The sequence below is a fragment of the Corythoichthys intestinalis genome, chromosome 4, assembly GCF_030265065.1.
Source record: "Corythoichthys intestinalis isolate RoL2023-P3 chromosome 4, ASM3026506v1, whole genome shotgun sequence".
In the NCBI taxonomy this organism is placed as follows: Eukaryota; Metazoa; Chordata; class Actinopteri; order Syngnathiformes; family Syngnathidae; genus Corythoichthys; species Corythoichthys intestinalis.
This window is the reverse complement of record NC_080398.1, coordinates 38,847,371-38,873,605: the sequence shown is the minus strand read 5'-3', so window position 1 is coordinate 38,873,605 and position 26,235 is coordinate 38,847,371. Positions and strand designations below refer to the sequence as shown.

Genomic DNA, 26,235 nt, shown 5'->3' with positions numbered 1-26,235 from the left:
TGGCCCATAATACAAGGGGTAAACTGTACTCCTTCTCCCGCCCCTACTAGTTGGAGCCACGACAACGCAGGCAAGCGCTGCCCCCCAGCGGCCGGAGATATTCTCCCCAAATTGGTCCCGTGAAAAATCATAAAAACCGGACATTTTCATGAATTTATAAAACCCGGCCGGATGACGAGGACACGACGTGAAAGGTGGACATGTCCGGGCAAAAGAGGACGTTTGGTCACCCTATATTACAGTATGTTTATGTGTGACTGCAGATGTGTTTGTAATGGCGAGCGGACGACGAGTGAATACTAGTAGTGTCTAAAATGCAGAAGTTAAATGTTTTGTCACAAAAACTTGACCGTCACAGTCATCATCAGACTTCAGACGTTCTCCACTGCCGCACCTGTAGTGTCCGTAGTGTATCGAATGTCGCCTGATCAATGGGTTTGCCAATGGAAAACATGTGAGCGCCCCTTACTGGTTGCTCTTTTCAACGCTTCCCCTGTGGCTCTTACGCCCACCAGGTGTCCCCCGAGGTCCTAGCGCCGTTCCCATTACATAACAAAACTTTTTTTTTTTTAATAACTGAAGATTTGTCTGCGAGCCAGATGCAACCGTCAAAAGAGCCATATCTGGCTCGCGAGCCATAGGTTCCCGACCCCTGGGCTAAAACAATAGTAGCATTTCAAAATGTCCACCACCACTTCATTTTTCTCCACTATTTAACATCAGAAACATTGAAATTTGTCCTGTGACTTCTTTGGCTGCCGTTGACAGCGGTAGACATTCAATCCATTTTGACTGTCCAGTTAAATCCAGTCACATAGATTGGACGTCTAGCACCGTCAATGGCACCCAATGAGTTAATCAACTAATGTGGAATGCTATACTCTTATTTTTTATTTTTTTTTTTTTAGAAAAGAAGGCTGCAAAGTCATCTGGGTGTGAGCAAACACCCGTCAAAGGAGCCCCTTTTCCTGCAAAACATCAGTTTGCTTTGAATCGTCAGAACTCTAAGGTAATCGAATTGGCATTTGCTTAAACCGTATCATTATGTCTCCTGTGAACACTTCAGGAACACAAATGCGACTGGGTGGAGGTGACTCACGCTGGCATTTGCAATGTATTTTTCACTCGGTGATGATGCATGTGTTAGCATTGACAGGATGTTATGTGTTCCAGAGACGTGGAGTGGAGACCATGTGGTGTTTGAAGCTGCTCTTACCGTTCCTTCTAATCATCAATGGTGAGAAACTGACGGGAAGTCAGAACTGTCAAGCGTACACTTGCTAGTAAGACTCTTACTTTTTCAATTTACTTTGTTTTAGAAATCAGCTGCCAGTGGAACGTTTGGGTTCCGCGGGACATCTCGGCCATGAGCAACACTTGCGTAGTCATCCCGTGCACATTCATGTATCCGTCAGGCATCAGGCCGTACCGTGGCGTCCACGGTATCTGGTACTACGGACAGCCCTACCCGCAGCTTTTCCCACCAGTGGTGTTCAAGACGCGTACGGACGTTTTCCACGAGAGCTACAAGGGTCGCACCAAGATGCTGGGTGACCTGCAGCAGAGGAACTGTACGCTGCTTATCAACAACGTTGGCCCAGAGCACTCAGGGAGGTACTATTTCCGCGCTGACCTTGGCGGGGCCAACGTGTATACCTTCCCAGACTTTGCAGAGCTAAAAGTTCTGGGTGAGAACACGCACAACTGATTGATTTTGAAAAATAGATTGAAAGTCCCTGACTAATACAGTTCTTCCATCAGAACAACCCAACATCGACGTCCCTGATGAGATTGTGAGCGACGAAAGCTTGACGCTGACGTGTTACGCTCCCGACAACTGCCCTGATATGACTCCTGAGATCCAGTGGATGTACACGGACTACCTGCCCGACCCAGAGTTCAGCTCTGACTTCCAGGAGGAGAGCAACACAGGGGTGTTATCCCACACCCTGGTATTCACCCCGAGGCCGGTGCACAACGGCCAGCTGCTGGGCTGCAGAGTGTACTACCCCAACACCTCACTAGTCTACGAGAGGCTCATCTCTCTGGACATCAAGTGTGAGTAGAAACTGCCATGTCCAGTAGGAGTATGACAATATATCATTATATGTATATTAGATAGATAGATAGATCAATCGATAGATATAGATAGATAGATCTTGATAGATAGCTAAATCAATACCAGAGGTGGGCAAACCGGTCCTCAAGGGCCGTAGTGGGTCATAGTCTTTGTTCCAACTGATCCAGCACAGAAAGTTTAACCAATGTTTTTTTTTTTTTTCTGAGACAAAAAGCAACTGTGCAAGACACCAGATTGGTGAAAAGGTTACCTCTTGACGGGTTGGAACGGAAACCTGCATCCACTGCGGCTCTTCATGGAATATTTTGGCCACCCTGATCTAGATAGATCTATAGTGTTTTAGATCAGTGGTTCATAACCTGGGTTTGATCAAACCCCAGGGGTTTGGCGAGTAAGTCCAAGGGGTTCCAAGGTTAAGAATACACAGGACCCCATTTTCATACTCTGGCTAAAAGCAAAGTGTCATTTTAGACCAGATTTTGGACAGGTTTGCACCCTATTTAAAGGCTTTATTCAATGTCTTTCAACTGCGAGCCCTCTTGTTAATTTTAGGAGAAACTGGTTTGCTCAGTGGAAGGTTGACACTTGGTATAGTAAAAGTATAACAGACCTACAGGCAGTGTAGGGTTAAATTCCAAAGGGTTTGGTTCATACATGTGAAACCTGTGGGGTTTGACACCTTTAACAAGATTAAGAACCACTGAATTAAATAGTATATATAACTGTATATAGAGAGATAGATCTAGTTAGATAGATTGTATAGATCAGGGGTCATGAATTAAAAATCCTCTGAGTCCGAAATTAAAAAATTACAACAATCTCGGGTCCGGATATGTTTTTAATGCTTCTTTTTTCCCCCAAAATACAAACGAATCTTTACATGGTCATGCTGATAATTACAACATTCAAAAATGTAAATAAAATATAAAAGGTGCATAAAACAAAAAAAAAAATGCTTTAATTGAATCATTAAATAGCAACATAAGAGCATGTTCAAGGCTTTTTTGTTGTTGTTTGTTTTAATTGTGGATGCTGACAGGGGGATTTGCTTTATTTTTTGACAGACCTCTTATTTTTGCTTTCCATGAAGCAAAGTTTCAGCAACTGCACTCATACAATCTTTAACAATCTGTGCGTCACTAAAAGACTTTTTGTTTTGACCCAAAAGCCATGCTATTCTGAGGGAGCATTCATTTGCGCGTTGCTGTGCAGTGAATGAATGAACCACGAGCCTTGAGGTGCGATCATATTGAGCCCTTATTTTCGCAGTTTTTTGAGAACGGATTGCAGAGTTCATAGGGAAACTTTGCGAAAAAGCTACGTGCTTCGTCTCATAGTGCCTTTTCAAATTGCTGCTTTTTCAAGCGCTACCGTCTCTGAACAGATGAGCCATAGCGGTCTTGTGCTGCCGCCAGGTAAAATAAACAAAAATGTGTTGGTCCACTCCTCCTTAAACAATCTGTTTTCTGCATCAATCTTGCGTAGTTTTGAGCACGCCATTTGCCGTACCTTTTCGCCTCATCCTCCAACTTTATTCGGCTCAGTTTTTGGCTGTCACTCCGCGGAGTCTGGAAAGCGAGTGTGAGACATGCTGTTGTAAAAATAACTTTCAAATGCTTCACTCCCATTGGCTGGCTCACGCGCGTCACCACTAAGGTTTTTGTTTGTTGCCCACCTCCGCTCTGCAAACCTGCAGACAAAAATGATTTTTGTTGTTACAATGTGTATTAGTCGCGACAGCTTGAGATCCGGTCCAGACGGCTTAGGGGTCTGGAACCGGACCGAGGTCCGCGGTTCCATGACCTCTGGTATAAATTGTAGATAGATAGATTGACTTAGATACAGTAGATGGTAGCTAGACTTATCTATCATCTTTAGATAGATAGATCTGTTTAGATAGATGATAGAAAGATCATCCATCCATCCAGCCGACTCAAGGTCCAAATTACAACAACACATTACAACGAAAAGATTGCCAAAACTTTCCACTAGACCAAAATTTTCTGCAATAGTGTTTCTGTTGACTCGCTGGCTGACATTGACAGCGCTACATGACCAGTTCATTTTAAATGGGAGGGGACGAATAATCAATTGCTGGCAGCCTCCCAGTCGAATTTTAATGGACGGCTCTCGCTGTCAGTGGCAGCTGATGAGTTTTTGACAAATATTTATTTAATCGTTTTATGTTCTAATTCAGGAACAGCTGAACAGATCATGCTCACTTTTACACACACTCATTCATTTATTTATTTATTGTCATCATCATCAGTATCATTGACAGTTGCAAAATGTGATATGATTAGCCCGAAGAAAGAAAGAACCGATGAAAGACAAGGGCTGACGGGAGAAGCATATGCTTATCAAGACCCGTCCCCCTGCAGCCATAGCCATAGCCGTTCATAGAACATGCTCATGAATTCACCTAATATGTAAAGTCACGGTGCCATTCGGAAGGTGTACCCACTCTGTGAATGGCTCACTGTTTGAATGTCATTTACATATGTAGTGCTGCAATGCATACCAGGAGGCACGAAACATGTTGTACGACAACAGTGTTGACAGTAGGTGGCAGCAGAGGTTGTCCATCTTTCCCAAGGCAAGTGAGAGATTACATTGAGCTGTGATTGCCAAATGAAGCTTCTTGAAGCAATGTAGCATGGTGGTTCATTTGTTCTGTGGCGGTATTAGGTGATCATGAAGCCAAAGAGGCACAGTGTTGAGAATTCTATGGCTATTTGTTTGAGGTGGGGTGGGGAGGGGCGGGGTCCTAGCTACATGTTCGCCTAGGGCACTTAGTTACCCATGCCCGGGCCTGGTACTAAGTTGAGTTTGAGACTCCTGCTCTACAGTAAAGACAATATAGATAGTTCTTTTATTGGTGTAATTCTGATTATTTCAATACGTATGTTGCAAAATACTCTGTCGAGTTCCAGCAAGTGTGACATCTTTCCCTCCAACTAGATGCTCCCCGTTCAGTGTGGGTAAACGTCTCCTCGGAAGTGATGGAGGGCAACTCGGTGACGCTCCACTGCGAGGTGGACAGCAACCCTCCTCCAAGGATCTCCTGGAAATTTGGAGAACAGGAGCTGCTATGGGACACGGCATCCAACTTGTCGCTCACCATAGATGACGTGACGCCGGCGGAGGAGGGGGTCTACACGTGCATCGGGGACAACGGCTATGGCACCATGAATACGTCACTGTATTTGGCTGTCAAGTGTGAGTATCTAATGGTGTTAATAATTTAGTAGAAATACAGTTTTTCCTAATATTTGTGCATGAAAGTGTTTTAATATTATGTGCCCTGTCAAATTTGACCCAAAGTATACTTACTATATATTTCAGACCCTCCCCGCGAGCCCGTCATCAACGACTCCCTGACAGTGCTGGAGGGTGCCTCATTTACGCTCCATTGCAGCACTCAGGGTAGCCCTCCGCCCACCCTTACCTGGCTGAAGGACGGCGAGCTAGTGGGCACCATCACCGCTGACGAGCTGTCCGTGCTGGAGATCGAGGGCATCACGCCACAGGGCGATGGCCAGTACCGTTGCCTGGCTGAGAACGAACACGGCCGGGCCAGCAGCTCCCTGAACATCACAGTGGAGTGTAAGTAGGACAAAAAAACATCTTAGATGTAGTTTTTCCCCACCATGATTTTTCCTTGTCGTCCCTGCCAGATGCTCCTGTCCTCCTGGAAGAATCCAAATGTACAGTAGTACGAGAGGGTGTCCAGTGCGTCTGCATGGGCATGGGGAACCCTGAACCTACCATTGAGTTCTACCTGCCCGATTTGAATGTCACCGTCAACGAGACGGAGGGCCGCTACAACTTCTACACGCACACCGACGGCCAGACGGCCACGGGCATGATCAAACTGCGGGAGAAGGGCGAGCGGGCCGGCAATGGTGTCCCCGCCGTCAACGTCCGTTGCAAGATCTCTAACATGTACGGGAGCGAAAATGTACCCCTGGAGCTGCAGCAGGAGAGTGAGTACTGGCATTTTAGAGTACAGAGTAAGTTTTGAGTAGGGCTGTCAAACGATTAAAATTTTTTATCGAGTTATTACAGCTTAAAAATCAATTAATCGTAATTAATCGCAATTCAAACCATCTCTAAAATATGCCATATTTTTCTGTAAATTGTTGTTGGAATGGAAAGATAAGACACAAGACGGATATATACATTCAACATACGGTAAATAAGTTCTGTATTTGTTTATTATGACAATAAATCAACAAGATGGCATTAACATTATTAACATTCTCTTAAAGCGCTCCATGGATAAAAAAAGACTTGTAGTTCTTAAAAGATAAATGTTAGTACAAGTTATAGAAATGTTATATTAAAACCCCTCTTAATGTTTTCGTTTGATTAAAATTTGTAAAATTTTCAATCAAAAAATAAACTAGTAGCTCGCCATTGTTGATGTCAATAATTACACCATGCTCACTCATTGTGCTCAAACCAATAAAATCATTTCGACCCAAGCGCCAGCAGAGGGCGCCAAACACCAAAAAACAAGACACTGCTGTCATTTTAATCTGTTTGAGCGGGGCATGTGCCTTAATTGCGTCAAATATTTTAACGTGATTAATTTAAAAAATTAACGCCCGTTAACTAGGGCTGTCAAACGATTAAAATTTTTAATCGAGTTAATTACAGCTTAAAAATTAATTAATTGTAATTAATCGCAATTCAAACCATCTGTAAAATATGCCATATTTTTCTGTAAATTATTGTTGGAATGGAAAGATAAGACACAAGATGGATATATACATTCAACATACGGTACATAAGGACTGTGTTTGTTTATTATAACAATAAATCAACAAGATGGCATTAACATTATTAACATCCTCTTAAAGCGATCCATGGATAGAAAGACTTGTAGTTCTTAAAATATAAATGTTACTACAAGTTATAGAAATTTTATATTAAAACCCCTCTTAATGTTTTCGTTTTAATAAAATTTGTAAAATTTTCAATCAAAAAATAAACTAGTAGCCCGCCATTGTTGATGTCAATAATTACTTACACAATGCTCATGGGTGCTGAAGCCTATAAAATCAGTCGCACCGAAGCGCCAGCAGAGGGCGGCAAAACTCCATAAAACACAACAAGTGAGCGTTTCACTGTACTGTCATTTAAATTTGTCTGAGCGGGTCATCTGCGTTAATTGCGTCAAATATTTTAACGCGATTAATTTAAAAAATTAATTAACGCCCGTTAACGCGATAATTTTGACAGCCCTACCGTTAACGCGATAATTTTGACAGCCCTAGTTTTGAGTAAAAAATACAACAATTAATCATAATTTACATAACAAATATAGATCAAACACATAGACACAAAGTCATCGACCAAAAATAGCCACTTTCCCTATAAAAAGGGTTAAAGGTCCTAAGTGGGTCAAAGTACTCACACTGTGACTTAACCTGTTCTCTGTACTTCTTTTTTCTTAAATCCCGACCCTCGCTAAATGCTTCCGCTCTCTCCAGAGAAATACCTGATGGCCGTTATCGTTGGCACAATCGGCGGAGTAGCAGTCATCGCCTTCATCATCGCGGCAGTGAGATACGTGGGCCACAACAACAAGAAGTGAGTACTCTCAAGACAATCAACAGGAGACGTTAGCTCCCTTTTATTTTCAGTAAAGTCTGAGGAAACACTTAAGCCTCGTCATCCATTTTAAATCGCACTGACGCATTTTGAGTGAAAGGGGGATTTTTCGTTTTCCTTGAACGATTGCTTCCTGGTTGAGGGGTTGAGCATGGTGGACTAATAGTTTCCCAAAGGGGTGTAACGGTACATGTATTTAGGTTTCTTCGTAATCCAAGAAGGTTGAACTGAGTCAACTGGACTCTGTTTGCTGAAGGCGTTTCACCAATAATTTGAAAGGTTTCTTCAGTTTTAAATTCTCATGAATGGCGCATTGCCGATCCATCCATCAAGAGTGTCACACATAAGGAAGGCTCTCACTATCTGTCTCTGGGTACAGTACAGAGTCCCCGCACCTGAGACTAAGGCTAGAAACAGGAAGTGTACTGATCTCAGAAACTCCAAAGTCAGTGTCCTAACATATTTTAAAACCGCTTACTCCCTTAGATAGAATTGGGTTTACCCCAAGGACAAAAGTAGAGAGGAGTACAATAATCTCTACATTGGACAGAGCAAGTATGGCACAACATAACACAGTCCATTCTTCACGTCCAGAGCCAACATCAAGAAAAGAGGGGACATGTCTATCAACACCACTAAATTCTGGGTAGGAAGGACTGCTAATTTGATACAGTAATTATGTATGTCTGTACATGTAGAAGAACCTTTCTAATTGAAGGAGAATTAATTCCATCTCTCTGATCGGTCTGATCCACGTCTGCGACGCGATCCTTCCCCTTCGACCAAGCAAGACTCGAACCGGGGCTGCCAGCATGGCAGGACTGCACGATAACTATTAGGCTAAAAAGTAGCAGACCGAGCTTGCGCTCTTGAAGGCATCGGTAGTGAGGTTTCCACGGCATGCAACACTCCAACTTGCACCCATTACACTCACCCCCAAAACCGTCCCTTCCGATCCAAGTCACGACACCTATGTGATCCGTGCCGGTGACGCGATCCGTACCCCTTACCCAAGTCAGGAGCTGAACCCAGGCTAACAATGCAGGAGAAGAGCACAATTTCAGGGGTGCCCAAGTCCAGTCCTCGATAGCCCCTATCCAGCTTTTTTTCCATGTCTCTGTTTTCCGAAATTTCCAGGTTCGCGGTGAATCAGTAACAGGCACACTTTTGCTCAATAGCCGATGTTTATTGATTAGAAAATGCAGAGAAAATGAAATTTATTGATCACAATCCCACAAAAGCAAGCAAACAGATATAAAAAACAAGCAAACAAATGGTAACGAGATGCTAGATTTAAGTTTGTCAATCTCAGAAACCCCGTGTTACGTTACAGCACAACTAGTTGTCCCTTAGAAATGAAAATCGCTTACCGTGACAAACGAGTGGGAAGCCAACAACACTCCAGTAAAGCGGCAAAAGGACAAAGCCAGGCGATCCGTACGTGACCCGCTGGCAGACTTCACAAGTCGCCCGGAAATGTCCGGTTTTGTAAGGACGCACCCCTCGGAGGCGGGGAGGCCAACTTCCGCCCCCGAGCGGCGCGGCCCTGTCCAATCACAAACATTTAAGCTACTTTTGGTTCAGCCCCCTTGAAAAAGGGCTTTTCACATGGGACAAATGAGCTGTGCTGCAACAGATGCCAACAAATGGTAAATATTATGGGTGCAAAACAAGTTATCTCTGTGGGACCCAGGCGTGTTTATCTTGTGAGATTCTCAAGCGTGTTTCCTAACTATGGGAACAAGGTGAAAAACAATAGAAGTTGTTACAATCTATGGCTACGTTCATACTACAGGTCTTAATGCACGAATCCGATTTTTTGTCATATCCGTTTTTTTGGCGTGCCCGTTCAGACTGCCTTTATCCATTGAGACCGTTCAAGTATTACGCATGCGCACTAATTCGCAGTCCGACACCCGCTAAGCAAGAAGACCCGCATGCGCAGAACCATCAAAACAAATGACAGACGTCATCCGTCATTCCAGGGATATCATATTTTGCTTTTCAAAAGGTGGACACAAATAACAGACATAAATAATCCCCGTTTAGGCAAATATTCAAAGTTTATATGGATCGATAGCATGCACACACTGTCCGTGCACGTCACACACACATACGGGCAGTTTGTCCCGACTCTTGGCCGTGGAGGCAATGTTGAAATATTGCTCACTTGGAACAGAGAGAAAACTGAGCATTCTCAGGCTTATCCTCAACCCATTTTTATTTTTTATGACTGTTGTCAAGCTCAGCTCTTCCTCAAAAGCCTTGTTCACTGCAAGCTAGGTGCTAATAACGCACAGGTGCATCGCTACGGTAACGACTCTCTCGCTATTTGATGACGTAATTGCTGCATTAAATCCGATTTGCGGGACTGGACAGTACAGACCGCCGCGACAGTCTGGAAAAATGTGGCCCAGATCGGATTTAGACCACATACGAAAGTGACCCAGATCGGATTTGAAATGGTCCCGTTCTATGCGACTTGTCACGTTCAGACCGTCAAGTTAATGCCTCACTCGAGTCGGAAAAACACGAAAAAATCGGATTCGTGCATTAAGACCTGTAGTATGAACGTAGCCTAAGTCACAGAAGTAATCATACATCACAAAAGCATAATGTAACATTTTCCCCTATCAGTCTCCCTCCTTGAAACACACCTGAATCAAATAATGAGCTCATCAGCAAGCTCTGCAGGAGCCTGATAACGACCCTGATTATTTGATTCAGGTGTGTTGGAGGATGGAGAGATGGAAAACAAGTTGGACAGGGGCACTCAAGACCTGATTTGTGCACCCATGCACTAGGCTAAAAAACCCAGGCTAGCAGCTCCAGGTGCTAGTGTGCTCTCTTGAAGGTTTCCACATCATGCAATGCACCAACCTTCACCTATTACACTCACCCCTTGAAACCGTCATTGCCAATCCGAGTTATGGCACCAATGTAACCAGTCTTATCCATCCTGGCAATGCGATCCTTCCCCCTTGAACAGGTCAAGACTCGAACCCACGCGGCCAGCGCAGCAGAAGAGCACGATAACTCTCTTGAAGGCATCAGGAGGGCAGTTTCCACACCAACTTGCACCCATTACACACCCATATCCTGACATCCCTGCCCCAACGTTTGTTTTTTTTTCACCAGGCCCTGGCAACTAAACCCTAACGGCAATTTGGCAGGCAACTAAGTCTGCCTTCAGACTGCAGGCATATCTGATGCCAATCCAATTCCTACTCCAATCTGATTTTTAGAGCTGACTGTTCACACTAGTTTTAGCAAGTGTCCTAATCAGTTCTGGCCCTGTTCAGAAGGGGCCACATTATTTAAAGGACTGACAGGTTGCTGTGGCAATGAAGGTGCCATCCATCATAAAGTCACGTCACAGACAATTAAATCTTATCTAAACTATTCAGACTAAGAAACATCTTCTCCTTATCAGATATGAAACAACAATCAATCTGATTGATGTGATTTGTGACTGTTCAGACAACCATAGAGCCACGCAGTTTCAATCTGGATGGGCTAAAAATCAGATACACAAGGCCAAAGAGTATGATCACCTGACTGGAACCAACCAGAGACATAAAAAGGAAGACTCTTCACTTAAAAATAAAACCTACAGAAGCATTTTGGATCATAAGTGAAACGTCTTTGAAAAATAAGAATCTAGTTGCCTCAACTCAATCTTTGCAGATTAGTTTAGCATTTTGTTCCTTTGCTGCGGTCAAACATGTATCAAACACTGGTCTTAAAATCAAGGTAGTTACTGAAGTACGATTTTCGATTTATCATTAAAGTCCTCATATTACACAAACATGGACAAATCTATTGGAACATTTTACAAAAGGGATTACACTCCTCACCCTCCCCGGTAAAGTCTATTCAGGGGTGCTGGAGAGGAGTGTCGTTGGGAAGTTGAAGCTCAGATTCAGGAGGAGCAGTATAGTTTTCGTTCCGGCCATGGAACAGTGGACCAGCTTTACGCCCTCGAGGGTGCATGGGAGTTGACTCAACCGGTCTACATGTGTTTTGTGGATTTGGAGAACGCGTTCGACCGTGTCCCTCTGGGAGTCCTGTGGGGGTGCTTTGGGAGTACGGGGTACCGAGCCCCTTGGTAAGGGCTGTTCGGTCCTTGTACGACCGTTGTCAGAGTTTGGTCCGCATTGCCGGCGGTAATTCGAATCTGTTCCCAGTGAGGGTTGGATTCCGCTAAGATTGCCTTTTGTTACCGATTCCGTTTCTAATATTTATGGACAGAATTTCTAGGCGCAGACGAAGCGTTGAGAGCATCCGGATTGGTGGGCTCAGCATTGCATCTCTGCTTTTTGGAGATGATGTGGTGCTGTTGGCTTAATCAAGCCGTAACCTCCAACTCTCACTGGAGCGGTTTGCAGCCGAGTCTGAAGCGGTTGTGATGAAAATCAGCACCCCCAAAACCGTGGTCCTTAGTCGGCAAAGGGTGGCATGCCCTCTCTGGGTCGGGAATGAGATCCTGCCCAAGTGGAGGAGTTCAAGTATCTCGGGGTCTTGTTCACGAGTGAGGGTAGGAGGGAACGGAAGATGGACAGCCCATCTCCCTTAGAGATGGGTGAGAAGCTCGGTCATCCGAGAGGGACTCTGTCGAGCCGCTACTCCTCCGCGTTTAGAGGAGCCAGTTGAAGTGGCTCGGGAATCTGGTTTGGATGCCTCCTGGACGCCTCTCTGGAGAGGTGTTCCGGGCATGTCCCACTGGCAGGAAGTCGACCCAGTAGACGCTGGGGAGACTCTGTCTCCCAGCTGGCCTTAGGATCCTGCCGGAGGAGCTGGTTGAAGTGGCTGGGGAGAGGGAAGTCTGGACTTCCCTGCTAAAGCTGCTGCCTCCACAACCCGACCCCAGATTAAGCGGTAGATGATGGCGGAATGAACATTTTACAAAAGAGAAAAGAAGAGGTTGTGGTTATCAGTGTCCTGACTTCTGGAAAGATTGTTTCCAAATCAATTTTCTGAAAAAGATAGCTAGCTAGATTTTCAGTGTAACGTTACATCCCTACTTTTATACTATTCTGCCGGCATGATTTCCTGCTCTCACACTTTACTCACCCCTTGCTAAAACCACTAAGTTGTTCTATTTGGACACCCCAAACACCCAGATGACCCGAGAGACTGACCCCCCCACCCCACTTCCGCAACTAAACTCATGTCATAACCAAGTCATTCGGCATAACCCGACAGGCGCTTGTCATTTTAAAATGGATGGCCAGGCTTGGCGTGTCGCCATGCGTTTCAACATCGAGGTCCGAGTCTGATCATGTGACTCCGCCTACTACCCCCGCACCCCATCCCCTCCCTCTCAGAGAAAATGGCCTCCCTAGGCAGGACGTGGTCCTGGAGAACCCCGCTTTGTACTACAGCGCAGTCAAGAAGGACAAACAAAATCTGAGGAAGAAAGTGGTGAGACATGCCGATGACTGTCCCGATGACGCTAAGTAAGATGTCAAGTCAAACCAGTCGTCGTAGCCCCTGACCCTTAATACGTGACAAGACCTCATCCCAACCATGAAGCTTTTTTGGAAACACTGTTTTTCTTCATCGCTTTTCTGCGTTTATTTCCCTTCTTCTGTCTGTTTTTCTCTCCCTTAACTCCTGCACAGCTTAAGACAGAGCTGTTGGGCTCAAAGTTTAACTCCATTCTAGAGGAGAGCACGGTAAGGTTCCTTAGTATCGGCGTTCCGCACACCCTGGCATATCCGCTTCTGTGTTTTGCTCGCCGTTTGGTTTAGTTCTGTTTTTTTCTCAGCGCCAAAGTATCGTCTGCATGGCTGATTCATGCCTAACCTCCACCTTGCCCACATGACACATCTCAAGTCTCCATGTCCCTCCATTAACCACTAACTTATTGTAGTGTATGTTACATGCTGTTTTGAAGTAGTGCAGTAGATATTTCAAACAATTTTACAGTTTTGGTGCCTGGTTACAAAAAGGCTTAAATATATTTAGAGCTGAAACGAGTACTCGAGCAACTCGAGTAACTCCAGTTTAAAAACTGATCTGAGTAATTTTATTCACCTCGAGTAATCATTTATTTTGACAGCTCTAAGCATCACGTTTTGCTCGGACTACTTTTAATGCGGGACAACGCGCTGATGTTACGTGCGGAGAGGAGGAAGGGTAAAAAAAAACAAACTGCAGCCGACAGCCGCCACGAACGACGCCGACGTTGCTAAATAATAGCCAGCACGATGCTACGTTGGTAACAGGTAGCGTCTGATGCGTCTCATAGAGATCACATGTATGTTGAACTAGATGCGAAATGACAGACTCGGCCGCGTCTGGGCAGCGTTAGTAAACAGCCGCCATCTTAAAGCAGTAGAGCGCTAAGCGCTAATAAAGAGCGCTAAGCGCTAATAAATATGATTAACGTTACTGTCTCTACTAGGTCACGTAACGTTAGCCCTGCGGAGGGCTAGGTTTCAATTAATTATGACCACTGTCGATGCGTGGCTAACGTGTCTTACATACAGGCTTTAACATAACATAGCATTGTGGAGTGATGAGGGTGTAAAATAAAAACTTAATCATGCTAATATCAATTTTAGCTCAGTAGTCATTGCTGGATAAAACACCTAGTAGCACTGGTCCCTAATGTGCTCCAATACAGCCTGTATCATACATTTATTTTGAACACTTCAAAAACTCAAAATCCTATCAGGACTTACAGTTTAGACTAACTTCAAACTTAACTAGAACTTAAAAATGGCTTGACACAAATAGAAATTCAATTGAAACACGTGGGAAAAAATCCTAACTTTTAAGTGATGTGTGTTATCAAGCGTAACGGCATTTTTAGGTAAGATATGTATATATACAGTATATAAGTTATATATATTTTTTTAATAAGATCTAAAGGTTTTTTGAATGAAAGCAGTGAATTAGGCTTTTTTTTTTTTAAAATTCTAGTTACATCTGAGATGCAATTGTTGGCTGTTTTCAACTATATACATCGAAAATAAAGACATTGATTGACTGAAAATGGTTCAAGATTAGATGAAATGTGTGGTTTTTTCATGTATATTTATAATTGCTCTTCACCTAAAAATATATTTGTTTTATCCGATTACTCGATTAATCGATAGAATTTTCAGTCGATTACTCGATTACTAAAATATTCGATAGCTGCAGCCCTAAATATATTGATAACGATAATGACTTTTTAACCGATAACCGATATTGTCCAACTCCAAAAATCTGATACCGATATCAAACCATTTCTTATATAGGTGGTCGATGACTTAGCATATTATGGCTACCGCATTTTCCTCACTGTAAGGCGCACCTACAATGAATGGCCTATTTTAAAACTGTTTTCATACAGTGGGGAGAACAAGTATTTGATACAATGCCAATGAGTTTTCCCATTGGCAGTGTATCAAATACTTGTTCTCCCCACTGTATATAGGGCGCACCGCATTATAAGGCGCAGTAGTAGTACTGTAATTTTCGGACTAAAAATTAACTGACCGCACCTGACTATTTGCCGCACCCACCAAATTTGACACGAAAACAACATTTGTTCAGAGATAAGCCGCTCTGGACTATAAGCCGCAGCTGTCCTCACTGTATTTTGGGATATTTACACCAAACGATATTATCCGGTAACACGTTATTTGACAGTGGCGTCACAAAACTGTCATAAATATTACATGACACTGTTATGAGCATTAATGAATGCTTATGACGGATGTCATCACGTGTCAAATTATCTCACTTTTGAATGGATGTACAAGACCCCGACTAGACATAAATGGAGTTAGTGACAAAATTTGCCAAATGACACTTGATGACATCTGTCATAAGTAGATATGTCCTGATCGATCGGCATACTGATCGATCAGGTCCGATCACGTCATTTTCAAAGTATCGGAATCGGCAAAAAAATATCGGACATACCTTTTTTAATATATATATTTTTTAATTAAATCGTTTTCTAGTTGTATTTAACGTTACAGACATAATGTGTTACACTCTTCCATAGTCTTTAGTTTAAGCTTAAGGTAGGGTTATCAAATTTATCGCGTTAATGGCGAGAATTAATATTTTTTTTACATTTATCACGTGACAATATTTAACGCAATTAGCGCATGCGCTGCACGACCCACTCACGCATTGTCGCATTCAATCTATAATGGCACCGTTTTACCCATACAGTATAATAGAGCTAAAAGGCAGCGTAAAATGAGTAGAGTGAATTTTGGCAGCGTTTGGAGCCTTTTTTTAAATGGCTAAAGCTTTACAATCCCTCTCCCAACGATTAGAATAATCGTGGAAAGCAATGTGGGGAAGGAAGCTAGTAGTTGATCTTTTTCTTAACACCCTATGTTGTTTCCCAACGCACAGAAGATATATCAATTGGTACCACGACGCACAGTCATGGTTGCACTTCCCATCATGCATTTGGGCAGAAGTTAAATGGCTACAGTATCATTTACTGAAAGGTCAACAAATACACTAAATGGCAATATTTAGTCACAATATACAAAGTCACATTTATTCTTTAAGAATTACAAGTCTTTCTATCCGTGGATCCCTCTCACAGAAAGAATGTTAATAATGTAAATGCCATCTTGAGGATTTATTATCATAATAAACAAATACAGTACTTATGTACTGTTTGTTGAATGTATATATTCGTCCGAGTTTTATTCATTTTTTTCCTAATGCATTGCCAAAATGTATATGATCGGGAAAAATTATCGGGAATGACGGGAATTGAATCGGGAGCAAAAAAAAAAAGCAATCGGATCGGGAAATATTGGGATCGGCAGATACTCAAACTAAAACGATCGGATCGGGAGCAAAAAAACATGATCGGAACAACCTTAGTCATAAGCATTAATGCCCATGACAGTGTCATGTCATAATTATGACGGTCTTATGACGCTGCTGTCAAATAAATTGTTACCTATTAACTCAAATAAATCAAGAAATAAGGCACTGGACTATAAACCGCATGATTTCAAATGAGGGTAAAAAGTAGCGGTTTATGGCCCGAAAATTGCAGTAGTAGTGGTTGCGTTATACAACCACTAGATAGTGCTGTGCTAAAGGAAATGTCATGCCATGATTAACCAATATTGAACCATATACAGGGCGCATTGGATTATAAGGCTCACTGTCTGTTTTTGAGAAACTTGAAGGCTTGAAGGTGCACCTTATAAGGCGGAAACTACAGTAATTGTATTGTGATGCCACAGTGGATGTTTGAGCTTATAATTAAAAAAAATATAGATTGTATTTTATATTGTATTAATTTTATAATATTAAATATTAAAGATTAAAATATCGGTTAAAAATATACATTTGAACAAATATTTTTAAAAATTCATGCAAAACTATGGGTATATGCCATTAAATATTCAGATTCTAGTTTTACTATTCCAACGTTTTTTGCCATTTTTTTTGGTCAAATTTGTTTTTCTTGCCCCCCCCCCCCAATGCTAAAATGCTTAAAAAGTATGATAATTAAAAACAAACAAACAAACAAACAAACAAAATTTTTTTTCATTAAAAAGTCATTTTGCGGGAAAGGTGTTGTTGTTTTTTAATTGCAATTTTACAGAGAATTGTCAATTCTCAGTAGTATTAGAAACATCAGAAAATATTCTTAAAAGTAATGATTTCTAACATTAAAAAATAGACTTTTCCAGCAAAAGTATAAACATTAAAATTTGATTCTTTCTGTGTTAAATTTTTCTTATCCCCCAAATTTTAATAATTCATGCAGTGATGAAAATAAAACATTTAATTCTACAAGATCAAACTTGGGGAAGTGATAAGAACAAATGCGTTCTTTTTTTTCTTTCTTTTTAAAATGATGGATTTTCGACTACAAGAATAAAACTGAAATACTGCACCATTATACTAAAATTGTTAAAATAATAATTGTAGTTATGAGAATAAGGTTGTCACTTCCACTTGATAGATATGAAGTACATATTTTCTCTTGATTATCATCAGAGGTGGGTAGAGTGGCACATTTTACTCATGTAAGAGTAGTGTTTTTTCTAAATAATATACTCAGGTAAAAGTAAAAGTAGTTTTGTCAATAACAATTAAAAAAAAGGTATTCGTTGAAAGGAATACTCAAGTAATGGGTAACATTGTGAGTTACTGCTTACAATGTCAGATTATTTTCTTTAATATATTTTTTTTCTCAGCAAAACTTCATCCAAATGAACTGTTATTATACTGTACTACAACAAATTGCATGACAATATTAGGACAAAAAGATAACACCAAGAATCACCGAATTCAGACCACAACAACACTGAAAAGTAGTGCTGCAACAATTAATCGATTAACTCAAGTAATTTGGTGAGAAAAAAGATTCGGATAAAATTTTGCTGCTTCGAGTATTCGTTTAATTAAAGTGGCGTAATGGTTTGTTTTGAAAGTTTTTGCATCTAGTTTGATTGATCTGGGTTGATACACTGCCCTCTCGTTTCAACAGTGAATATGACATAACTCATTTCACATGGCTGAATCCAGGTGCTCCCTGTTAAAACCAACATTAGTTTTTGTTTGAGCTAATATTTTTTTTAATGCATTCGTAATTTAGTTTATAGTTATATTTAGCTGTTTTTTGTGGGAATATATGTTTGAATCATTTAAGAGCATTGTTAAAAAAATAGCATTTTATAGCATTTAAGCTAGCAGACTTTTGCTATTTAAGTTAGCCAATTATTCTTTTGTTGCGCTTAGATCTTTATTTTTTTAGCCCATTTTAGGCTCACCTCAGGTATTTTATATGTTCATGTTCCTTATCCGATTACTCGATTATTCGAACTGACTAGTTCATTGATTAATCGACTACTAAAATAATCGATAGCTGCAGCCCTACTGAAAAGTCACTCATCCAAAGAGTATGAGTGCCCTCTGATGGAGGAAAAACATTGTTACCTCTAAATTGGTAGAATGGAGTCATGTGGTTTTTGTTGCGACATCTCATTGGTAGCATAAGCGGAGTTTAAGGAAGGCCAGGCCCCCCCGGTGGCCGAAATGTGTCATTGCATGTAATTGACTTTCCTAAATATTTAAAAGTTGTAAAGCAATAAAGCAAACAACAAAAATGAATGAAATGAACAAAAAAATATATTTTTATCATGGGTCAAAATGATTTTTCCAACAGACCATATGACTAGCACCTTAGACGGTCATTTGGTTTGCATATTATTGAAAAAAAATAGGGGAAGGCAATTTTATTTTTCAAATGATTTGTTTCTTTGTTTGAAAATATTTTTTTTTGATTGAAGCAACTTTTTGGGGGATTGAATGATTTAGACACAAATGTCCTACCCATAATATGGCCCAAACACAAAAAGGATTGCTAAAATCAAAGAAAACGTTTTGAATTAAAAATTAAGTGTTCAAATGCAAATATTTGAGTCTCAAATATTTTTTCGCATTCAAAAACTTTTTTTCTATGAAATTTGTGTTTTTTTTTTGTTTTTTTTTGATTGAAGTGATTTGATTTTTGATTGAATAAAGATTCAAATGTCCTAGCAAAATATGGCCCAAACGCAAAAAAACATTACTTCAATCATAAAAGTTGCTTCAATCAAAAATAAATAAATAAATAAATAATTCAATTTAAAAAAAAAACATGAAAGAAAAAAAGCTTTCAAATGAAATTTTTGGCGTTTCAAATTTATTTTTGCATTCAGACACATTTTTTTGACCGAATAATGAAGACACATATCTACCTCCATATGGCTCCGCCCAGGGGATACAATTTTTGACTGGGGTAACTACATTGGCACGACACTGACGGGCGTACCATATTCAATGGATGACAATCGTGGCGAAACGTATAGCTGTCCTAAGAAGCCTGATTTAGAATTCCCCTCAAGAATGATGGGAAACAAAAAAACACTCATTTTCAACTTATTATGATATACTGTATATTCTTTTAATTTTATTGCTGACACTGCGTTTTGGGGTCATCAACATGTTGTGCCCCCCCCGGCCCAAAAGTCAAACTCCGCCTATGATTGGTAGTGGTCGAATTTTTCCAAGTAAAAGTACTTTGTTACTGAACTTAAGTACATTTTTGTGTATCTGTACTTTACTTTGATTCCATTACATTATACAGCATGTACAGTATCTGTACTTTTTAATCCTATAACCCACCATTTTACAAGCTGTCGGCTGCGTTTTCTTTTTTCGCCTTGTGAATTGATAGTTTCGTTTTCATGCCTCCGGTGCAATCGATAAGCCCTGTGCAACTATACCATAACTGAGCACTAGAGGCAGCAACATTAGTACAAGCAAGTTGAGGCAGGTCAAAAAGAGATTGACCAATAAAAAGCACCTCACTGTTGTGCAGTAGGTGGCGGTATGCACCTGAGAGTTGCTTGTAATCCGCCATTAAGCTGAGTTCTGGAGTTTTTGATCTTATTAAGCTTCTGTTTAAAGTAGTCATTTTTTTTTTCTATTCTGCGCTGTTTCAAATAAAACAGCAGTCAATGAATTTTTTGGTTCGACTCAGCGGATTAGGAACAATTAATGCATTGCAGAATAAATATTAGGAGATTAAAACAAAGGCTTGCTAAGATTGCACTTTCAAATTTAAATTCGAATACAAAATAAAATTCCATATTTTTTTCAAATGATAGAGGATTGCACTTTCACTTATATAAATCGAAATACCTGAGCTTAAGCTCAAAACGTACAACGAAAGACTAAAGGCTAACTTGCATAACAAAAATCTGCTAGCTTAAATGCTATAAACTGCGAACGTGTTTTTACAATACTCATAACAAATTGGTCAAACACATATTCTCACAAAAAATGACTGAATATACCGCTAAACTAAATTATGAATGCATAAAAAACATATTAGCTCAAACAAAAACTTACCTAATGTTGGTCTTAACAGAGAGCAGCTGGATTCAGCCATGTTAAATGAGTTCTGTGACATTCACTGTTGCCACTCGGGGCAGTGTATCTACCCAATAAAACTTAAATGCAAACACTTTCAAAACAAACCATGACAACGACACTATAGTTAAACGAATACTCGAAGCAGCAAAATTTGATTTAAAGCTTTTTTTCTATTCAAATTACTCGAGTTAATTGATTAATCGTTGAAGCACTAATATATATACATAATAGAATACACACATATGTTACATTTTTAGAGCGGGAGAAAATACTTTAACTTTTTACTTCGTAATTTTAAAGCAAGTACTTTTTACCTTTGGATGAGTACATTTTTTCTTAGATGCTTGTACTTTCACTCAAGTAATTTTTTCCACCTGTATCTGTACGTTTACGGAAGTGAAAAAAGTGAGCACTTCATCCACCCATGCTAATAGGTGAAACTGAGACAGCCACTGTTGGCATCTCTGGCAAAAATAAAGTCAATATGTAGAATAAAGAAGAAAAATGTAACGACTCTAGTGTAGCCCAAATTAGCGGAGTAAGAGTACTGTTTCTTCTTCACAAATCTACTGAAGTACAAGTAAGAAGTATTGTGTGGTAAAACTACTCTAAGAAGTACATTTTTACCTCTTACTCAGGTTACTTGAGTAAATGCAACATGTTACTACCTACCTCTGATTATGGTAGCAATACAACATTTTTCTCCTCTTGTGAAATTGTCATTTTACAAGAAAAAAAGTCATAATAGCTTTATTAAAAAAATGCAACAAATTCCTTTTTGTGCTGCCACAGGGAGAAGACGGGGATTTCCAACCTGCAAGCTCTTTGGCAGGCATGGAGAGGCGAGAGCTGAACTACGCCGCCCTGGACTTGGGCGGGCCCAGGGAGGGGGCCCCGGGAAGGGGGGACGACGGCGGCAGTAGCTACGCGGAAATCAAAGCCAAATGAATCGCAATCCTTCCCTGATGCCTAGGCCACGCGAGACACAGTTGCAAAAGCTTGGTAGAATTTTCATGCGCAAATGCTAAAACGGTCACAATTTATTATCATTTATACGTAGTTCTTTTTACCTGCGTTTTTGTCTTTACCAGGGATGTAACGGTATGCCAGATACATTTTGAAGTTTTGAGTTTGTGTGCACTAAGTGACGGAACAAATGTGAACAGGGCAAAAGGAAATCCCCCTGAGTGGACCATCTAACTAGTGGGGGTGCTATTGGACAGTTATTCGTGGGCCTCTCAAGACGATCGCCCGGTGCATGTGTGGGTTGTAAGTGAAATATTTTTGCGGGCTGCTCCAGACAACCAGCCGGTTCATACCCCGGGTCTTAATGCACAAATCGTTTTTTCTTCATTTTTTTCCCGACTCGAGTGAGGCATTACTTTGGTGGTCTGAACGGGACAGGTCGCATATAAATGTACCATTTCAAATCCGATCTAGGTCACTTTCGTTCGTGGTTAAAATCCGAACTGGGCCACATTTTTCCAGGCTGCAGTCTGAACGATCAAGTCTCCCAAATTGGAATTCATTCAGCAATTACGTCAGCAAAGAGCGAGAGATGGCTTTACAGCAGCAATGGAGCTGTGCATTAGCATTAGCGCCTAGCTTGAACTTGGCTTTAAGGGAAGAGGCGGGTTCGACATTAAAAACATGAAATGAAAGAGGGGGGATATGCATGAGAATGCTCGGTTTTCTTTCTGTGCTCCAAATTAGCAATATTTCAAGAGAGTCGGGGCGATTTGCCCGTATGTGTGCGCGTCATGCGTTCTATCAATCCATATAAACTTTGAATATAAGACTAAATGGAAATTATTTTTGCCTGTTATTTGTGTCCTTTTTTGAAATCAAAATATGATCACCCTAGAAAGACGTAGAGCCAGCATGTGTAGTCATTTGTTTTGATGCTTCTGCCCATGCGGGTCAGTTTGCTCAGCGCGTGTTGGACTGCAAATTAGTGCGCATGCGTACTACATTTACGGGCTCAATGGAAAAAGGCACTCTGAAAAGGCACGCCCAAAAAAAGATATGAAGAAAAATCGGATTTGTGCATTAAGATCTGCGGTATGAAGCTAGCCTATATAACAGCTTCCCGCATCATGTTACCTTTCTGTTTGATCCCGCCCAACCATGCCCACCTTACGTCCACAAACCGGGCCCCTTAGAGCAGTGTTTTTCAAACGGTGTGCGGTGAGGGATCGTCAGGTGCGCCAGGAGAAATCATCCTCGGTCACTTTTTTTTTTCACGCCGTCGGCGGAGCTGCAGTAGGAAGACTCGTGTCGCGTTCAAGAACTGCTTGGATTTCTAGCCATCAGCCACCTTGCTGTCGGCGAAAATGTGGAACCCAGCACATCTATTGTACATCATTTGATTAGACTCGTCAAGTGTCGATATAGTGTACAAAAAAGTGTCCTTACCATTTTAATCCATATGTGTCGACCGTCAATCCTCCTCCTGTGTTTTATTCCAACACATTGTAGAAGACAGCAAGTTGGCTGATGGCTAGAAATCCGAACAGTGTTTGAACGCTATCCAACAGCGCCTTGGTGCCAAGCAAGCTTAATCGTCATCTCCAAACGAAACACCTGTCGCTTCAAACTATGGACTATTTTGTTCGCCTTCATGAAAACACAGAGAAACAGGCAAGTTAGCTTGTTGCTGAACTTGTCGCTAAATCCAAAAAGTCCCACACTGTGGCAGAGAAATTAATACTACCGTATTTTTTGGACTATAAGTCACACCAGCCACAAAATGCCCAACGAAGAGGAAAAAAACATATATAAGTCGCACCGGAGTACAAGTCGCATTTGTAAGGGAAATTTACTTGATAAAATCCAACACATAGAACAGATAGGTCATCTTGAAAGGCAATTTAAAATAAAAATACAATAGAAAACAACATGCTGAATAAGTGTACAGTATGATAATGTTACATGATGCATGAACATTGAAATGCGAACATGGCGGGTATGTTAACGTAACATAGCTATTAAGAGTTATTCAGATAACTATAGCATAAAGAACATGCTAACAAGTAGAGGTGCACGATAATTATCGGTCCGATAATAGGAATTATGACGTCATCCCAATAAATCCAATAACACTGAATATTATCGGGAGGCCCAATTCGGGCCCATTAATAGTAATTTTGGATTGGTGTCGGTGGATTGGGATGTGTGCGTTTGTTTCCACTCCTGTTTACATACCTATATAATGTTATTGGATTTATTGGGATGACGTCATAATAATTTGTACATCATAGATATCACGTTTTTACCTGATGGCAATCATGTTTTTACATCATAGATGTCCCGTTATTACATGATAGTTATCCTGTTTTTACATGATATTTATCACATTTTTAGATGATAATAATCACGTAACTCCTGTAGGGCTGCAGCTATCGAATATTTTAGTAATCGAGTAATCGACTGAAAATTCTATCGATTAATCGAGTAAACGGATAAAACAAATATATTTTTGGGTGAAGAGCAATTATAAATGTACATGAGAAAACAAGACATTTCATCTAATCTTGAACCATTTTCAGTCAATCAATGTCTTTATTTTCGATGTATGTTGTTGAAAACAGCCAACAATTGCATCTCAGATGTAACTAAAATAAAAAAAAAGACTAATTCACTGCTTTCACTCAAAAAACCTTTAGATCTTATTTAAAAAAAAAAAAATATATATATATATATATATATATATATATATATACACCTAAAAATGCTGTTACGCTTGATAACATACATCACTTAAAAGTTAGGATTTTTTCCCCACGTGTTTCCATTGAATTTCTATTTGTGTCAAGCCATTTTTAAGTTCTAGTTAAGTTTTAAGTTAGTCTAAATTGTAAATCCTGATAGGATTTTGAGTTTTTGCAGTGTTCAAAATAAATGTATGATTACAGGCTGTATTGGAGCACATTAGGGACCAGTGCCACTTGGTGTTTTATCTAGCAATGACTACTGAGCTAAAATTGATAGGTAGCATTATTGAGTCTTTATTTCACACCCTCATCTCTCCACATCGCTATGTTATGTTAAAGCCTGTATGTAAGACACGTTAGCCAAGCATCGACAGTGGTCATAATTAATAGAAACCTAGCCCTCCGCAGGGCTAACGTTACGTTAATCTTATTTATTAGCGCTTAGCGCTCTTTATTAGCGCTTAGCTTAGCTGCTTTAAGATGGCGGCTGTTTACTAATGCTGCCCAGACGCGGCCGAGTCTGTCATTTTGCATCTAGTTCAACATACATGTGATCTCTATGAGACTCATCAGACACTACAGGCTACCAACTAGCATCGTGAGGGCTAGTATTTAGCAACGTCGGCGTCGTTTTTAGCGGCTGTCGGCTGCAGTAAGTTTTTTTTCTCTCCTTCTTCTTCCTCTACGTACGTGACATCAGCGCGTCCCGCATTAAAAGCAGTCCAAGCAAAACGTGATGCTTAGAGCTGTCAAAATAAACAATTACTCGAGGTGAATAAAACTACTCGGATCAGTTTTTAAACTCGAGTTACTCGAGTTGCTCGAGTATTCGTTTCAGTTCTAAACTCCTTTTCATGTCATCATGAAAATTCTGGTTAGGTCAAAGGCAAATCTATGCTGAATCCACCACTTGTATTTTTGACCTACAGGTGTTCAAAAACAAGTGAATTTACATTGAAAAATTATATATATATGTTATCGGTTATCGTATCGGTATCGGCCTTAAGGAGCAGGAAGTTATCAATATCGGTTTTAAAAATGGATATCGTGCACCCCTACTAACAAGTTTACCAAACCATCAATGTCACTCGAAAACACCAAAATAACATGTGAAATGATACAACAATGGGTTAATAATTTCACATATAAGTCGCTCCAGAGTATAAGTCGCACCACTAGCCAAACTATGAAAAAAACTGCGACTTATAGTCCGAAAAATACGGTACCTGCTTGCAAAGCCATTGTCAGCGAGATGCTCGGCCCTGGTTAAAGACATTGCTAAATTACCCCTCTCTAATAACTCTTAGCTTTTCAAGCTTAACTGATATAATAAAAACAGAGAGAGACTAAGAGCTGTTGAAAAAGATTCCTGCCAGGATATCGGCTTTGTGTTCATCTAAAATTAATCTAAACAGGCTCCAATTTCATATTGAGTAAGTATAAATACTGAGAAATTATTTTATAATTAAACTAGGGGTGTCAAACGATTAAAATTTTTAATCGAGTTAATTACAGCTTAAAAATTAATTAATCGCAATTCAAACCATCTATAAAATATGCCATATTTTTCTGTAAATTATTGTTGGAAAGGAAAGATAAGACACAAGATGGATATATACATTCAACATACAGTACATAAGTACTGTATTTCTTTATCATAACAATAAATTAACATGATGGCAATACCGTTATTAACATTCTGTTAAAGCGATCCATGGATAGAAAGACTTGTAAAAGATAAATTTTAGTACAAGTTATAGAAATTTTATATTAAAACCCCTCTTCATGTTTTCGTTTTAATAAAATTTGTAAAATTTTCAATCAAAAAATTAACTAGTAGCCCGCCATTGTTGATGTCAATAATTACTTACACAATGCTCATGGGTGCTGAAACCTATAAAATCAGTCGCA

General features: G+C 40.4%; 1 protein-coding gene across 5 annotated transcripts in view; it reads left to right on the top strand.

The window, feature by feature from the left end:
- The window catches only part of LOC130914837 (myelin-associated glycoprotein-like), a 61,481-nt gene extending 35,246 nt beyond the window's left edge, over nucleotides 1-26,235 (top strand). The window contains exons 3-13 of one of the 5 annotated variants that reach the window (XM_057834376.1): nucleotides 909-1,009; nucleotides 1,174-1,237; nucleotides 1,320-1,688; nucleotides 1,762-2,058; nucleotides 5,042-5,299; nucleotides 5,426-5,686; nucleotides 5,758-6,066; nucleotides 7,579-7,678; nucleotides 13,027-13,123; nucleotides 13,324-13,377; nucleotides 21,404-26,235. In XM_057834376.1, coding sequence (XP_057690359.1) covers nucleotides 1,192-1,237; nucleotides 1,320-1,688; nucleotides 1,762-2,058; nucleotides 5,042-5,299; nucleotides 5,426-5,686; nucleotides 5,758-6,066; nucleotides 7,579-7,678; nucleotides 13,027-13,123; nucleotides 13,324-13,377; nucleotides 21,404-21,559 — 1,947 coding nt within the window. In that variant the 5' untranslated portion in view covers nucleotides 909-1,009; nucleotides 1,174-1,191 and the 3' untranslated portion in view covers nucleotides 21,560-26,235. Of the gene's footprint in view, nucleotides 1-908; nucleotides 1,010-1,173; nucleotides 1,238-1,319; nucleotides 1,689-1,761; nucleotides 2,059-5,041; nucleotides 5,300-5,425; nucleotides 5,687-5,757; nucleotides 6,067-7,578; nucleotides 7,679-13,026; nucleotides 13,159-13,323; nucleotides 13,378-21,403 lie in introns of all 5 variants that reach the window. The other 4 variants (XM_057834379.1, XM_057834377.1, XM_057834378.1 and 1 more) reach the window with 4 other exon arrangements.